The 18,050-nt window shown below is 48.6% G+C and overlaps 1 protein-coding gene across 1 annotated transcript in view; it reads right to left on the minus strand.

Annotated features, from left to right (window-relative positions):
• Nucleotides 1–18,050, minus strand: part of cpa6 (carboxypeptidase A6) — a 190,978-nt gene that overhangs the window by 31,720 nt on the left and 141,208 nt on the right. The window contains exons 7-8 of the mRNA XM_085993964.1: nt 7,296–7,406; nt 6,879–6,969 (exon numbers count right to left, since the gene is read on the minus strand). Coding sequence (XP_085850090.1) covers nt 6,879–6,969; nt 7,296–7,406 — 202 coding nt within the window. The remainder of the gene's footprint in view (nt 1–6,878; nt 6,970–7,295; nt 7,407–18,050) is intronic.

Below are 18,050 nucleotides of genomic sequence, written 5' to 3' on the forward strand. Positions count from 1 at the left end.
AATAAAATAAAACATTTTGCATAAGTAAACAATATTATTTTTTCAATTTACTTCGGAGATTTCTTTTGTGAATTTTGTAATTGCATTAGTTTTACCTTTCTTTTATTTTCCTTCTTGCACTCCACTTTTAGTTATAACACATTTTACTTTTGATTTAAAAAAGGGAAATATTTAAAAAAGGGTATTATAGGCCAGTTAATGTAATACCTGTCTTGGCAAAATTTGTCAGAAGTATCTAACAGGATATTACTAACATTCTCAAAGAATAATGGTGAAGTGTTTTTTTGGTGATGGTAATTGTACGTTGTTGCTGTGCCAATTAGAAAATAACAGACTTGGCTTAAAACTAGGCCCACAATATTTCTTTTATGCATTCATCTCAGTGTTAGATGGATTTTCCCTTTCATGCTCAAATAGCTTGCAGATACTGTATTAAAAAAGGGGTGCTGGGTAAGGTAGTCTTGTGTCCATGTGTCAATATGATCAAGGGAAAGGAGCCGGAGAATGCTCACAAGATAGATCTGAATGAGCAAGTAAGGCCATTCAATTATTAACTAGTATTAACAGTCATTACAGCATAATGAGATTTTTGAAGAAGTGACCAATTGGATAGGTAATGGAAATGCAGTAGATGTAGTGTACATGGATTTCCATGAGGTGTTTGATAAGGTGTCTCAAGAGGCTTCTTAGAAAAATTCAGGTGTATGGTGCAAGAGGAAGTATAGCAGCACGGACAGGTGGTTGGTTGATGAAAAAGAAATAACATTCAGGTAAATTGGTGTTGCTCAGGAGAAGGGTTGGAGGTGGTGTACTCCAGAGATCAGTAAAAAGTCCACTTTTGTTCTCTGTGCATGCACAGATGATTTGGACTTGGAATTTGCAGATGGTACAAAAGTAGGAGGTTTTTCAAACAAACAGAAGGACTGCAAAAGATTTCAGGAAAAGAGATAGATTAGCAGAATGGGCAGGCAGGTGACAGATGCAATTTCATGTGGATAAATGTGAGGCAATACATTTTGAGAGAAAAAAAACAAGGAGTGGCAGTATGCACTTAATGGAAGGAAGTTGAAAGGGTGTAAATGAACAGAGATCTAGGGGTTCAAATATATAATTCTCTAAAAGTGTGATTGCAAGTAGAGCCATAAAAAAAGGCTAGTAGCATTTCAGGTTTTATGAATAGGGGTATACAGTACAATAGTAAAGAATGATGAATTTTATACAAAACATTAGTTAGGTCACAGTTAGAGTACTGTACAGTTTTGGATGCCCTATGATAGAAAGGATATTAAAGCCTTAGCGAACCTTCAGTTTCGATTCACAAGTATGATGGCAGTGATGTCAAACTGCAGTTATGAGGATAGACTTGAGACACGAACTAATTCCAGGGGAGCAGAGAAGGCCAAGAGGAGAATTAATAGAGGTTTTGAATTGTGAAGAGTTTAAATAGAATGAATATGGATAGACTCTTTCATTTGGTTTGGGAGTCAGTGAGGCGGTATCATCAATTTAAGATTATCACGAAGAGAGTTAGAACAGAAGTTAGGAAAAAAATCTTTATTTAGAGGGTATGGGGAGAGAGCAAAGAAGTGGGATTAGTTTTGGATTGCTCTAGCAAAGAACCTGCATAGACCTAATGGACCAAATGGCTTCCTTCTATCCTGTAAACCTCGAATATCAGATAATGATCTTTCAGTTCCGATGAAGGGTTACACTGAAAACATTTGTTGAGCCATGAGAGGCCAACTAAGTGAGACACTGACAGACTGAGTTTTTATTGAAAGGAAATAAGGATTTTGGCCTGAATAGGAGTTTGGTGCTGAGAGAGTGGGCCTGAATCTGCAAGACTAGGCAGTTAACTAAGAATTAGTTCTAATTAATTAAATCTAAATTAGAACTATAGTTGAGGCAGGAACAGGGGCTAGGCTTGTGATATGTGCAGCATGTATAATGTAGAATGTCCTTGTTCAGCAAAGTTCCAGGAGGAGTGCACACTCGAAGCGTCAGAAAGGTGTGTTGTTTGAGCAGAGCAATGCAGCTGGCTACTCTCTACAACATATATGGGGAGGAAAGTTTATGAAAGACATGTTCCAGAAAGTGGTCAACCCACATTAGAATACAGTAAAACAGTTAGGGAAGTAGATAATCACTAACAGGGAATGAAGGAGACAGGAGGAACTAGTAGAGGAAATGTTGTGGGTCAGGATTTGTCCAATAGGTATACAGTTTTCAATACCTGTGATGAGGAGAAGGACAGAGACTTAGGCGACGTAATCAAGAGCAGCATCATGGTAATGTGAAGCATCAGATTGTGATTAACCAATGGAATTTAGGAGGGCATTTGGTACTGCTCCACATAAAGCAACTATATAAGGTTCTGGCTCATGGAATAGAAGACAAGGCATGACTGAATTAGTAACTGGTAGGTTGGTAAACAGCAATGAGTAGTAATAAATGGGGATGTATCTGGGTGGCAGCCATTTAGTGGTGTGCCACGGGGGTCGGTGCTGGGACTGTTATTGTTTATAGTTTTTATAAATGATTTGGAGGAGTGTTAGAAACTAGGGGTGCCTAAAATGTATATGGCTTTTAAATTAGAATTTGAGACAGTCTTTTTAATCAGTTAGATTAGGTGAAACATAAACATTCCACACGGGGGCCCATAGGATGGTCCTGCCAGGCTAGTTATCTGTTGCTTGTAAGTTAGGGTTTTGACTTTGTTAATGTATCTTTAATTTGGCCAGTAAAGGCCCAACCTATGTTTCTTCCATTATTACTAATAACCATATTATAATCTCCACAGATTTGTTAAATGAAGGTGAGATAGCCCAAGCAACTGCAAGTTGCTATGTATTTTTGAAAGGGAAAAAAAAGTATAAAGCAACAGCTATTGAACACTGAAAGCAGCGCGGAATCATAATTCATGGGAATGTAAAAGTTCTGAGAGAAAAGATCACAACAGAAAGAGGGAGTAAATCGTAGACCTTACTTGTGAAGGTCAGAATGGTGAGATAGCGACTGGTTAATGTGTGACAGCTCTGACTGGGGCCTTGTACTGGCTGGGAAAAAGGGGGAGAGAGTAAAAAGAGATAAGATGGATTCCAATGGAGGAACCTTCAATTTGTAAAAACAAGGATGAAGTAATGAGACCTTTTGGGGAGGGCTTTCATCCAAACACCAAGACAAAGAACTTAAGCTGTCATTGGTTGATGAAGTTTTGGAGAAACCTCTGTAGGTTAAATGGTCTTGTCAATAACTTGGCCTCAGGCCCACCCCTAAAAAGAGAATAAAAAGTGACACCCCAAGAGCTTGCACACAGACGGTGGAAGGGAGAGCCGAACAGCTGGTCGAACACTCTTTTAAGAGTGATCCCATGCTCACCATCGAAGGCCCGAGAGAAAGAGAGAGAGACCAGAAGCCAGAGAACTGTTTACGCATGCCAGCCGTCTGTCCGATTGGGTCCGAGGTCAGCTGCTTGTCACGGTCGTATGTTTTTGCTGTACAGGTACACTATCCCTTATCCGAAAGCCTTGGGACCAGCTGAGTTTCGGTTTTCGGAATTTTTTGGATTTCAGAAGGTATTATTATAAGACTGGGAAATTTGTATTTAATATAAATTTTAAAAGCTCAGGCTACCTCTTGCGACTGTTCCGTGTCTCATTCCCCTTCCTGCTTCTCTGGAAAGCCGGATATCGGCTGACTCCTACTAAGCTGGCCCGCAAATCAGGTCGGGTGGGGGGGGGGGGGAGAAAAGAATATCGGACGGGCCGCGGTTCAGGTCGGGGCCGGGGGGGTCCGGGGTCCGGGGGGTCTGGGGGGGGTCGGGGTCGGGGGGGGTCGGGGTCGGGTCGGGGTCGGGGGGGGGGTCCGAGGGGTCGGGGTCGGGGGGGGGGGTCTGGGGGTGGGGGGGGGGGTCAGGGGGAGAAAAGAATATCGGACGGGCCGCGGTTCAGGCCGGGTTCCGGGGGGTGTCGGGGTCAGGGGGGGGGTCGGGGTCGGGGGGGGTCGGGGGGGGGTCGGAGGGGTCGGGGTCGGGGGGGGGGTCCGAGGGGTCGGGGTCGGGGGGGGGGGTCCGGGGGGGGGGGGCTCAGGGGGAGAAAAGAATATCGGACGGGCCGCGGTTCGGGTCGGGTCGGGACGGGAGAAAAGAATATCGGACAGGTCGGGGGTCGGGTCGGGTCGGGTGGGGGGGGGGGGGCGGAAAAGAATATCAGACGGGCCGCAGGTCGGGTCGGGGGAGAAAAGAATATCGGACCGGCCGCTGTATTGTTGGGTTCACTCTCCCGGTACCTCCTTCACACTGCCCGGCTCGGCCTGCAATCTCCTACGCAGGAGGGAACTCTGTGACCCTCTGCCCTGCTCAGCGTAAGTCGTGCGTCGCTCTGGTCATGTCGTGCGCACGACTTACGCTGAACGAAAAAACTTTCGGTTTTTAGAGGTTTTCGGAAGTTCGGATAAAGGATAGTTTACCTGTATTACTAGTGTGTTATATTCCGTCCTAAACTCTGATTAAACACAATATACCCGCCATATCGGTTTGCACTTGATCCTGTTTACCAGAGATACGTGAATCTCAACAGGAGGAATCATGTCCAAGGTGTCTAATGATGATTATCAATGTGCATAAAATGGTACTGTGCTTATGCTTCACAACAGGAAAAAGGTCTGAGGAATTGGTAGATGGGATGCTAAAAATATCAGTGGTGTTCACAGGCAGTTAGGAGGCTGAACAGGATGTTGCGGTGTATAGCTAAGGCTGCAATGTATAAGTCAAGAAAGGTAATTTGAAAATTATATCTGGATTTGGGAGAGACTGCATCTGGAGTACTGCTCGAAATTTTTATCTCATTTTTTAAAAGGAGATTAAATTATTGGAGAGATGCAAAGGAGGCATACTAGATTAATTCCAGAAATTAATGGGGCAATTTCAACTCCCAAAAACGGGTGGGTTTGGTTCGGGTGGGATGTTAAAATATTAAAAATGTCAAACCTGAACCCAGCCCACCTTGAACACGCCGACTTCCAGTTTTAACGCAGACGGGACAGGGGGCGGGCAACCAATCTGCTCCCAGGAGGGGATTTGCTCATTTAAATATTTTAATGAGGCTGCATGCCTCCGATTTTACCTCCATTTTAAACTTAAAACTGGCTGGCCGGGTTCCGGCAGCTGAGGGGAGGCAAGGACTGCTGGATCCAGCAGGTAAGTGCCTTTCCAGCATTGCTTGTGGGCCAGGAGGAGCAGGAGTGCTTCCCACCAGCCCACCAAGCTAACCTGCTTCCCCTCCACTCCCAGCGATTCAATCTCCCCCACCCGCCGCCCCCCAAGCCACGATGCCCTCCCAAGCCACAATTTCCCACCGACCCAGCCTTTCTGATCTCCCACCCCCATCCCAGTCATTTCGAACCCTCCCTACATCCCTCCATTGCATCCCCAGCTGCAGCCTCTGATCTCCCCCCGACCACTCCCCTCGACCTTTCGGATCGCCCCCAAAGCCAGACCTCCGATCCCCCAACCACCCCCCCGCCCTCCTATCTCTCCACCCCCCTCCTCCCTCCACTCCGTCCTCCTCTCCCTCCCCCCACTCCGTCCTCCTCTCTCCCCCCCGCTCCGTCCTCCTCTCTCCCCCCCGCTCCGTCCTCCTCTCTCCCCCCCGCTCCGTCCTCCTCTCTCCCCCCCGCTCCGTCCTCCTCTCTCCCCCCCGCTCCGTCCTCCTCTCTCCCCCCCGCTCCGTCCTCCTCTCTCCCCCCCCGCTCCGTCCTCCTATCTCCCCCCCCGCTCCGTCCTCCTCTCTCCCCCCCCCCACTCCGTCCTCCTCTCTCCCCCCCCCGCTCCGTCCTCCTCTCTCCCCCCCCCGCTCCGTCCTCCTCTCTCCCCCCCTGCTCCGTCCTCCTCTCTCCCCCCCCGCTCCGTCCTCCTCTCTCCCCCCCCCGCTCCGTCCTCCTCTCTCCCCCCCCCGCTCCGTCCTCCTCTCTCTCCCCCCCTGCTCCATCCTCCTCTCTCCCCCCTGCTCCGTCCTCCTCTCTCCCCCCCCGCTCCGTCCTCCTCTCTCCCCCCCCGCTCCGTCCTCCTCTCTCCCCCCCCGCTCCGTCCTCCTCTCTCTCCCCCCCTGCTCCATCCTCCTCTCTCCCCCCTGCTCCGTCCTCCTCTCCCTCCCCCCGCTCCGTCCTCCTCTCTCTCCCCCCCCGCTCCGTCCTCCTCCCTCCCCCCCCCACCGCTCCGTCCTCCTCCCTCCCCCCCCGCTCCGTCCTCCTCTCTCCCCCCCGCTGCATCCTCCTCTCTCCCCCCTGCTCTGTCCTCCTCTCTCTCCCCCCCTGCTCCATCCTCCTCTCTCTCTCCCCCCTGCTCCATCCTCCTCTCTCCCCGCCGCTCCGTCCTCCTCTCGCCCCCCCCGCTCCGTCCTCCTGTCTCTCCCCCCCGCTCCGTCCTCCTCTCTCCCCCCCCGCTCCGTCCTCCTCTCTCTCTCCCCCCGCTCCGTCCTCCCCTCTCTCCCCCCCCCGCTCTGTCCTCCTCTCTCTCTCCCCCCGCTCCGTCCTCCCCTCTCTCCCCCCTGCTCCGTCCTCCTCTCTCCCCCCCCGCTCCGTCCTCCTCTCTCTCCCCCCCGCTCCGTCCTCCTCCCTCCCCCCCCCCGCTCCGTCCTCCTCTCTCTCTCCCCCCGCTCCGTCCTCCCCTCTCTCCCCCCCGCTCCGTCCTCCTCTCTCCCCCCCCGCTCCGTCCTCCTCTCTCTCCCCCCCCCCCCTCCCAGACTCCTATCTCACCCGCCAATATCCCCAACTGACTTTTCCGATCCTTCCCTCCCTCCTCTCCACTCCGCTACCTGGCTGTGGCCTGGTGCCGAAGGCCTACCACCCGACAGTCAACCAGCCTCTCAATTTGAACTTACTGCACCATTTGATCTTCCAATTACGGTTGGCATCAACTCCGTGGCAATTGAAATGGGTACTATTAGAACGTGTCTTCCTCCAGAACCGATCCTAAACATAATGCAAAAATTGTACTTTTCAAATTACAATGATCAGACTTCAACTTTCTAAAGAACATCTTCACCTTAATTGTGTTGACTGATAAAATAGGTCACTTGACAATACAGAGCCATGTGATAATTTTTCATTTACAGCCACACCCAAAGCTTATTTACATGACCAGATAACAAAAAACAATGAAGTTTACTAATTAATTTATGAAGTCATAGACATGCAGGAGATCAAACTGTTTCCTTAAAAAGAGGGCACCAACAAAAACTATAATTGGAATTGATCTTTGGAGGACTTGATTTAGAAAAAAAACATGATTCACTTACAGTTGTCCAGCTATAATGATATCCATCTACATTAAAAACAGGCATGATGTAGAAATGCAGTTGATTTAGAAGTCGTCGCATTGCAGGATCACTGCGGTATGTTTGCACAGCCTTACATAGAAGAAAACCAAACATTCAGATGCTTTTTAAAATCCGATTTACATTGTAACTGTAAGCTTGCAATACTGTATATGAATATGGCTATTACCATATAAAACTACAGAGCTTGTATACCATTTAACTTTGCAATAAAAAAAATCTTTGTGAAAATAACAAGGACGATCTGAGCTAACTTATTCTTGTGGGTTGTTTGAAGGCTTATAACAATATGTACCAAGAGTTGGGATGTGAGAAATAGGGAATAGATACTTTTCATCTGGGAAAAACAAGCTGGCCCTTTATATGACATGGGAATAGGAGCCATGTGTGGCACCACCAATTTATAGTGTTATGATGATAATTTACTCAACATGGACAGAGGGGTGTTTTTAGGCCTGCCACTATAAAGTCACAGAACTTTGAAAGTGTTTCTGGGACATTACCTGGATGCCTCAAGAATTCTGCTCAGCTTGTCCTGATGGGCTCAATCAGATCTATGTCTGATGAAAGGTGTAGCTTCTGTTGTGGGCCAACAAGTTTGTGGGATTTCTAATTCAAAGTGCAGTTCAATTAAATTTTGAAGCAAGCAGAAAGCCTCTAATTATATCAATTAGAAAATATAAGCATTCTAATTGCTGATACCTGTGAGACATACAGAGGAAGAGATATATAGAGCGCGGCCAACAGACTGAATCTTTCAGCATAATGTGATTCCTTTAAAAAGTGGGTTAGAGTTTCCGCTAGGTTGCGCTTATTTTTTTCAGCGCAATTCACCCAAAATCAGCCAAACCAGTGCAAAAGTTCAAGGCATTTCAAGCGCAAATTATGTCCACCGCAAATCGAGTTTCGGCGATCTTTTGCACTAGTTTAAAAAACATTGTGCAGGAAGCCAGCCCCACCCAAAAAACTGGTCGCGCCCCAGATCAAATTAATCACCACAGCGAGTTTCCGCTAATTGTGCCCGTTTGCAGGCCTCCGAGCAGGCTCTTAAAATTAAGCTTTTTCTTTTTTAGATGTAAGGCACCTTTTAAAAGCTTTTAAATATTAAAAAATATTTAATTTACTAAGAAACTAATTACTGTACACCAATGAAACTGGTAAATGGTTCTGTATAGTTTTTTAAAGTCATTTTCAGTTATTTAAAATTGATTACTCACAAGTGAGTAATGTAGGGCAGAGTATAAATCAGGAAATTAGAGCAGCATGTAACAAGGGTAATACAATAATCATGGGGGACTTTAATCTACATGTAGACTGGGCAAACCAAATTTGCAGTAATAGTGTGGAGGACGAATTCATGGAATGTATTCAAGATAGTTTTCTAGATCAGTATGTTGAGGAACCAAATAGGGAACAGGCTATTTTAGATCTAGTACTGCGCAACGAGAAAGGGTTAATTAATAACCTTGTAGTTAAGAGGCCTTTAGGGAAGAGTGACCATAATATGATAGAATTTTATATCGAGTTTGAAAGTGATTTAGTTAAATCCGAAACTAGGGTCTTAAATCTAAACAAAGCAAACTATGTAGGTATGAGGGGCGAGTTGGCGAAGGTAGATTGGGAAACTACATTAGAAGGTATGACGGTAGAGAACCAATGGCTAGCATTTAAAGGCTTAATACATAATTTACAACAAATATTCCAATATGGCACAAAAACCCCACAGGAAAAGTGGTCCAATGTTGGCTAACAAGAGAAGTTAAAGATAGTATCAGATCAAAGGAAGAGGTTTATAATGTTGCCAAAAAGAGAAGTAAGCCTGAGGATTGGGAGGATTTTAGAATTCAGCAAAGGAGGACCAAGAAATTGATAAAGAAAGGGAAAATAGAATGAGAGTAAACTAGCGAGAGACATAAAAACAGACTGCAAAAGCTTCAATAGGTATGTAGAAAAGTAAAGTCTAGCAAAAGTAAATGTCGGTCCCTTACAGGCTGAGACAGGAGAAATTATAATGGGGAATAAGGAAATAGCAGGGAAATTAAACAAATACTTTGGCCCCGATTTTCCCGAAGGTGCGGGGAATTGTCGGGTTCCCCGAATGTCAGGTTCCAACCCGAATCTAAATGGGTCAGCCAGCTGCACGCAATTTTCCCTCAATTGGCCAATTAATTTCCAGCGTGTGTGCACCCTTGCTAAGTGTCCAATTCCAGTCAGAAAGCCCCACATTATGATGTCATCATTCGTGGTGCTTTTAAAGTCTCCAGCAAGCTTCTCAACCTCTGCAGGCTTCTCAACCAGTCTTGCAGAATGGCAGAGGAGCCTGCACCAGCTGCTGCCAGCGGCAAAGGCCGAGCTGCCGCCAAATTGGACGAGGCCTCATTGCAGACATTGGTGGATGGGGTTAGGGCCCACAGGGAGGTCCTCTTCCCTAGCTCAGGGAGGAAGAGGCCTCCCAAAGAGACCAGGGCTGCCTGGATGGAGGTGGCTGCAGAGGTCAACACTCTGGGAGTCACCCGTCGGACCTGGATGCAGTGCAGGAAGCGCTTCCATGACCTTCACCGCCCAGGAAAAGTAAGTACGAAGTTTCCATCACCCTCAACCTGATCCCCATTGCCTTTCCCCAACAGCACTCAGCTTCAGCAATCTCTTCCTCCACATCCCACTTCACCCTTACCCATTCCCTATCTCTCTCTGCTCACATTCACGTAACTATTCCACCATGCAGCCCTCACACTGCCTCTCACTCTGATGCTTGGAACACAACTAACAACACACAGGGAGGGCCCTTGGTCTTGCAGCCTCACACCATCTTTGTCTCCTTCTAAGTATCTATGCTATGCAATCTCTACACTCACTCCTGCACTCTCACTCAAACTCCACTTGTCTCTCTCATTGCAGGAAAAGAAAGCTCACAATAGACGAGAGCATGCGAAGACTGGAGGAGGATCACCCTCAATCGCCCACCTGAGCCCCTGGGAGGAAGCCGTGATGGAGATTGCTGGGGCTGACGTGCCTGTGGATGCTGGGGCAGGAGAGACAGGAGCAAGCCCGCAAGCTGGTGACAGAATAGTTCCCCATCTCTCTCATTGACATAGCATGAGTTGCTGATATGATTCTGAAGCTACATCATTTGGACTTATGAGCATCTGCCAAATCCAATGTGCAAGTAGCCTTGGCATCACATCTCTAACTCTTTCCTTTACTCCCCCATAGGACCATCCGGAGCCCCCGTCGCCACTGCCGAGGAGGAAGAGGCTTTGCAGCCAGACTCCTCAGAGGAAGCTCCAGCCTCTGAGGGTGCAGCGTCAGCAGAAGTAAGCGCACCCAGCACCAGCGCAGACACTCACACCTCAGTGGAACCTTCGGGACATGAGTAGTGTTGTCACCTGGTGTATCACAGCTCACAAGTGAGCATCAGCAGAGTGTGGAGACAGGGACAGCAGTGGAGAGTCCTCGTTGGAGGGCGCAGGCCTCTGCCAGCTCAGCTCAGCTGCATGTCGACCCTATGCCTCTGGGTCCATCCGCAAGAGAGGAGGTGATGGATCTCCATGCACAGATGCAGGAGTCTCTGGCAGGTTTTGTCTCCAGGGTCGCTGCGAGTGTGGAGCGAATGGAGGAGTCCATGGCGAGCATGAGCAGAGCCTTATTGGAGTCATTGGCGCATGAAAGCATCACCACGGAAAGGTTGGCTACCTCCGTGGCAAGGCTGGCTACTGCCGAGGAGAGGAGGGCTGCAGCCGAGGAGAGGAGGGCTGCGGCCATGGAGGAGCTTAGTCGCCAGGGTATCGAAAACATGGTGAGTGCTCTGAATAGAATGGCATCTCTTGAGGAGCGATGGGCATCTATTGAGCACCGAAACCAGACCTGTAGTGTATGTAACCGTTCCACCTTTAAGAGAACAATTTTAAGGGTTGCACTACTTTATCTTGGCTGCTGTATACTGTAATACCGGTGGTGACCACACCGGTATATAAGTGCTGTGTAACGATTTATTGGGCAGTCCGCCCTGACCTTCAATTAGTAAAGACCTGTTAAAGTTTACTCTTGTGGTCTGTGTAGTAATTCTCAATATAACACACAGACTTAACAGTGGCGACGAGTACGATCTTACCCTGCAGCAGAGATACATCCAAGGCAGTTTAACGGGCGTCGAGAGGAGGCATCCGCCCTCATCATTCTGCTGAGAGAAGACTCGGGTCTGCAGAGCAACGGAAGAATTCTGACACGAAGCCTTCCATCAGCAACAGGCAGTGATCATCCCTTCTATCACGGTGGTGGGTAAGCCGATCAGCGACGAGCAGCAAGTCAGCCACGTTGACTGTGAGTAGGGGAGAAAATAACAAAAAAAAAACGGAGGATATAAGGGCGGAGAACTCGACCACGGCCGGGGAAAAGAGCCGGACAGAAGTCGGGGCCAGAGGCGCTGAGACTGGGGCAGTGTAAGGCACGGAAGCCGCGGTGAATGCAAACGCAGCCGGTGCGAAAGACCGGGCTGCAAGTGGGCTGGGAGACGCAACAGCGTCGAGAGAGAGCTCGACCGCGACCGGTGAAAAAGGCCGGGCAGCTACCGAGGCCACGAGGCGCAGCGACCGGGTCAGCGTAAGGCGCGGGAGAATTTTTTTTTTTTAAAAACGCGGAGAACTCAGCCGCAACCGAGGGGAAAGGACCGGACTGCAAGAGGGGCTGGGAGGCACGATTTGAAAACCGCTGGGGGAGGGCGAACGCAGCAATACGGTAATCGCCATTACAGCCAGCGGGGGAGAAAGGCAAACGCGGGAAGCCGCCATTTTCGGAGGCGGGGGAAGAAGACAAGCGCGGGAAACCGCCATTTTGTAAAAGAAAAAAAATAAAATAATTTTTTTGTTTCTCAAGAAGATCGCGAGGATGCCTAAGCGTGGTAACATCAACGATTTCGATCCCGATGTTGAAGATTGGGCCACGTATGTAGAACGCATAGAGATATATTGTAAGGCAAATAAAATATCAGATGAAGATGAAGCACTAACCTTACTAAACTCAATGGGTGCGAAGACATACGGGCTATTGAAGCATCTTCTATCGCCAGCTAAACCGGCGGATCAGACTTTCGCTAAAATTGTTGCTGTCCTGAAGAATCATTTGAACCCCACACCGCTGATGTTAGCGGAACGATTTAAATTTTATGCGAGAACGCAACTGTAAGAGGAAAGCAACGCGGAGTATTTAATTGAACTGCGTAAGCTAGCGAAATACTGCCAGTTTGGGGAAAGCCTGACAGAGGCACTGAGAGACAAATTCGTGTGTGGGTTGTCGAAAGAAGGAACACAAAAGCGGCTACTTGAAGAGAATGATCTTACACTTGATAAGGCTGTCACTATTGCAGCATCGCACGAAGCCGCAGCGAGAGGCACTGCGGAAATGCAGCTGAAGGCAGCGGTACTCAGCGTAGATCAAATGGCTTTGGGTACAACGAAATGTTATTGTTGTGGAAAGACAACACACGATCAGAACCAATGCTGGTTTAAAAACCAGGAATGTAGAAAATGTGGCAAGCTTGGTCACATAGCTAAAGTATGCCGGTCAGGAAAGAAGACCAGCAACAAAAAGTCACCACAGGAAAAGTGCAGAAAGGTACATAAGGTGGCTGAGAAGAGTTCGGATGAACAGAATTCTGATTCAGACTCCAACAGCAAGGAACTGGGTAGTCTGAGAATTCACAACGTGAGTAAGGAAGCTGACCGACAAACTATCTGGGTCACACTGCAGATAGCAGGAGTCCAAGTGAAGATGGAATTGGACACCGGATCGGCGTTGACGGTCATGAATAAGCAAGATTACAAAAAGTTATTCAAACATATTCCCCTACGGGATACGGAGATAGTATTGCAGACATACACGGGGCAAAAAGTACACCCCATCGGAAAGATAAAAGTCAAGGTGATACACAAGGGCAAAGAACACCAAGGAATGGACTTATATGTACTACCTGAGGGAGGTCCACCACTTCTGGGATGGGAGTGGATCAGAAAAATAAATATGGACTGGCACTCCCTAAACGCAATAACGGTAGATTCCGGAAAAAAAGATGTCAAACCTGAACGATTGTCCAGAATATTGGATGAGGCTAAAGGTGTGTTCCAACAGGGACTGGGAACACTGAGAGGAATTAAGGCAAAAATCAAGATTGCAGAACATGCAAACCCAAAATTTTTCAAAGCCAGACCGGTACCGTATGCGATACGACCTGCTGTGGAAGCTGAGCTGGAAGGGCTGGAACGTTCAGGAGTACTGTCTAAGGTGGACTGGAGTGAGTGGGCCACGCCCATTGTTCCCGTCATGAAGCGTTCATCGAGTAACAAGCCAGGGGAACCGGGGAAGGTCCGCATCTGTGGAGACTTCAAGATCACAGTTAATCCGGTGCTTCACACGGTGCAATATCCGCTTCCACGGATTGAGGATATCTTTGCTTCATTGTCTGGCGGGAAACGCTTCACCAAGATAGACCTGGCGCAAGCGTACTTACAGATGGAAGTTGAGGAAGAGTCGCGCCAGTATCTCACAATCAGCACGCACAGAGGCTTGTATCGATATAATAGACTGGTTTTTGCAGTGGCTTCGGCTCCGGCAATTTGGCAGAGGGCCATGGAGCAGGTATTACAGGGAATTCCAAGCACTCAATGTTACTTGGACGATATCCTGATTACAGGAGATGACGATGAGGAACACCTTGCAAATTTGAAACTGGTGCTCACCAGGTTGAAGGAATATGGCCTTCGAGTTAATCGCCAGAAATGTGAGTTCTTTCAGAAACGGATCTCGTACTGTGGTCATGTCATTGACCAGGAGGGGCTGCACAAGTCACCTGACAAGATCGAAGCTGTTGTGAAGGCTCCCGCTCCGGAAAATGTATCCCAGTTGAGATCGTTCCTAGGGTTGATTAACTGTTACCATAAGTTTCTGCCAAATCTATCCACGGCGCTGCACCCGCTGAATGCTCTTTTGCAGAAAGAAGTACCATGGAAGTGGAGCGAGGACTGTAAGAAGGCCTTTCGCAAAAGCAAGACATTGATCACCTCAGAGAAAGTGTTGGCTCACTTCAACCCAATGCTACCTATTCGTTTAGCTTGTGATGCTTCTCCTTGTGGCATTGGAGCAGTACTCTCACACAAGTTGCCAAATGGCTCGGAAAGGCCAGTCGCATTTGCATCCAGATCATTGACCTCCGCTGAGCGCAACTATGCTCAGATAGATAGGGAGGCTCTCAGCCTGGTGTGGGGAGTAAAGAAGTTTAATCATTACCTGCAGGGCCAGAAGTTTACACTGCTGACAGACCACCAGCCGCTGGTATCCATATTCAACCCTAAAAAGGGCGTTTCCACTATGACAGCGCAAAGGCTACAGAGGTGGTCCCTTTTCCTAGGGGCACACCAATATGACATAGAATACAAAGGATCAAAACAGCATGGGAATGCTGACGGTTTATCACGCCTACCGTTGCCAACGGTAGAAGAGGCGCCTACAGTGGACCCAGCGGAGATGTTCCACTCAACCATAGTGGAATGTCTACCAGTAACAAATTCTACGATCGAAAAGGAAACAAGAAATGACCCGACTCTCTCACGAGTCTACGATTTAACGGTGAAGGGATGGCCAGCACATGGTGAACCACTGTTGCCAGCATTCTCGCAAAGAAGAGAACAGCTGTCAGTGTGCCGAGGAACTTTGATGTGTGGATCCAGAGTGGTGATTCCACCCAAACTCCAGCATAAAGTGCTAAAGGAGCTTCACGAGGGGCATCTGGGTGGAGTGAAAATGAAGAACCTAGCCAGAGCGTTCGTGTGGTGGCCAGGTATCGATGGAGACATCGAAGAAATGACCAAGAGCTGTCTAGGATGCCAGAAGGTCCAAAACGCCCCACCACAAGCTCCTCTGCATCCATGGGAGTGGCCCTCATCTCCATGGCAAAGGGTACATATCGACTTTGCTGGTCCATTTATGGACTCAATGTTCTTAATCGCGGTGGATGCACACTCCAAGTGGCCGGAGGTAATAAAGATGTCCTCCACCACCACGGAAAAAACCATCACAGTATTAAGGACCATATTTGCCAGGAATGGGCTGCCGGAACAGATCTGTTCTGATAATGGACCGCAATTTGTGTCCGAAAAATTCAGGAAGTTCTTGAAAAACAATGGGGTTAAGCACTACACGTCCGTCCCATACCATCCCGCCACCAATGGATTAGCTGAAAGGTTTGTCCAGACCTTCAAGAAGGCCATAAAGGCCATGGGTAATGAAGACATAAATCTACAACATAAGGTAGATAACTTCTTGTTGGCGTACAGGAATGCAACACATGCGGTCACAAACCAAACTCCCACCATGATGTTTTTCAATAGAAGACTAAGATGCCGGCTGGATTTGATCAAGCCAAACATCAGAAGGGACGTAGAGAACCGGCAATTTCAAAGCATGAATGAAAGGCCAACTAGAACCTTCCAGATAGGTCAACAAGTTTTGGCCCGGGACTACCGTACCGAGAAATGGCAGCCTGGAACTATTTGCACACGACTAGGACCGCTGATGTATACCGTGGACATTGGTGAAAGCATAATAAGGCGCCATGCTGACCAGATCATAGCGTCATCCGAAAAGGGACAACCTACACCACAACTCTATATGCCTAATGATGAAGCAGAGATACCCATAGTATCTACCTCCAATCCGGTGATACTGGAACCAGATGAACCCGACACTGACATTCAAGCCGAATCGACCTTGCCAAAAGAACCTACTACACCACCGAAAACTACTACACCACCGAGGCGTTATCCGGACCGAGTCAGGAAGCCTCCAGAGAGACTGAATCTGTGAACTGTTTTTACATGAAGTTGTGTATATATGTTATGATGTTATGTTTAATGGGAATATATACTGTTAACCTAAAAAGGGAGGATTGTAGTGTATGTAACCGTTCCACCTTTAAGAGAACAATTTTAAGGGTTGCACTACTTTATCTTGGCTGCTGTATACTGTAATACCGGTGGTGACCACACCGGTATATAAGTGCTGTGTAACGATTTATTGGGCAGTCCGCCCTGACCTTCAATTAGTAAAGACCTGTTAAAGTTTACTCTTGTGGTCTGTGTAGTAATTCTCAATATAACACACAGACTTAACAAGACCTTCATGGAAGTCCCTCTGAGCAGGACTTCCAGTGCTGAGACGGGTCCCCATGGCCCCCCTCATGTGCAGCAAGGTGCTCTCCAGCCACTTGCAGGTGCTGAGGGGGAGCTGACCCATGAGAGGGAGGTTGTTGGCACATCTCAAGGAAGTGAGGGCTCCTCTCCACGCGCTCACACTTCCATGCCACTTCAGAGCCTTCGGTCAGAGCCCCGCCGGAGTCCACACCCCAGTGAGATAGGAGTCTCAAGCCCTGCACAGCCGCAGGAGCAGCAGACTGCTGGCGAGCCCTCACAGGCTCGCCACCCCAGAGGACGCCCGCCAAAGGCGTCGAGACAGGCGCAGCAGGAAAGTGAGCAAGGGGCCTCCACATCTGCTGAAGCCACAGGGGTACCACTACGTAGGAGCACGCGTAAGAGAAAAATAAAGCACCACTAATCATAAGGGTAGTCACTTGGCATTAAAACTATTTACAAGACTTTTCACCCATCAGTTGCCTGTACATAAAAAATCTGGTGGCAACTGCTGCAGTAATGGCATCTGTTCATTTGGCAAATGGGGATTTCACATTGAGGCCTTAGGATAACTTGCAAATGTCAGCAAGCTGGTCAAATAGGTAGGAATGTGCAGGCATGGGTCACTGTCCATGGTCAGTTAAGAAGCAGTGAGGCTGCAGTGTTTGCTGTACCAGGCTATGCAAATCTGCCCAGGATGAGTGCGTTCCTTGCATTCCGCCCAGCAATGTTCTCGCGCACTGGTGCCGCTGGTTGGTGGGCCTCTGCAGGATGCTCGTTTCCGTCCTCCTCCTCCTCCTCAGCATCATCCTCATCCGAGGCGGCTCTGTGAGGAGCCTCTTCGTCCTGCGGAATCGGCAAGCCACGACGCTGTGCCATGTTGTGAAGCACACAGCATACCACCACGATTTTGGAGACCCTGGCTGATGAGTACTGTAGGGCTCCACCTGATCTATCGAGGCATCTGAAGCGCATCTTCAGCAATCCGATGGTTTGCTCGATAATGCATCTGGTGGTAATGTGGCTGGAGTTGTAGCGCTCCTCAGCTTCGTTGGCTGGTCTCCTCAACGGCGTCATTAGCCAAGAGCGCAGGGATATCCCTTGTCTCCAAGTAGCCATCCTTGAAGTTCGTTTGGCGGACTGAATAGCGGAGGTACAGTAGACTGGCGCAGTATGAAGGAGTCATGGCAGCTGCCAGGGTACTTGGCACAAACATGCAAAATCACCTTGTGGCCACACACCAGCTGAACGTTAAGGGAGTGGAAGCCCTTGTGGTTGACAAAAACTCCTGGATTGCGGTGGGGTGCCCTAAGGGCCACATGTGTGCAGTCAATGATGCCCTGCACCCTTGGAAAGTCTGCCAGCTGAGCTAATCCAAGCGCTCGCGCCCTCACACTTGCACAATCCCTGGTGAAATGGATGTGATTGCGCGCGAGGGCAAAGAGGGCATCGGTGACCTATTTGATGCAAGTGTGTGCGGCCGCCTGGGAGATGCTGCTGATGTCTGCTGCTGATCCCTGGAAGGAGTCTGAGGCATAAA

Source organism: Somniosus microcephalus, chromosome 7 (assembly GCF_052327205.1).
Source record: "Somniosus microcephalus isolate GS21.2 chromosome 7, FLI_Smic_1.0, whole genome shotgun sequence".
In the NCBI taxonomy this organism is placed as follows: Eukaryota; Metazoa; Chordata; class Chondrichthyes; order Squaliformes; family Somniosidae; genus Somniosus; species Somniosus microcephalus.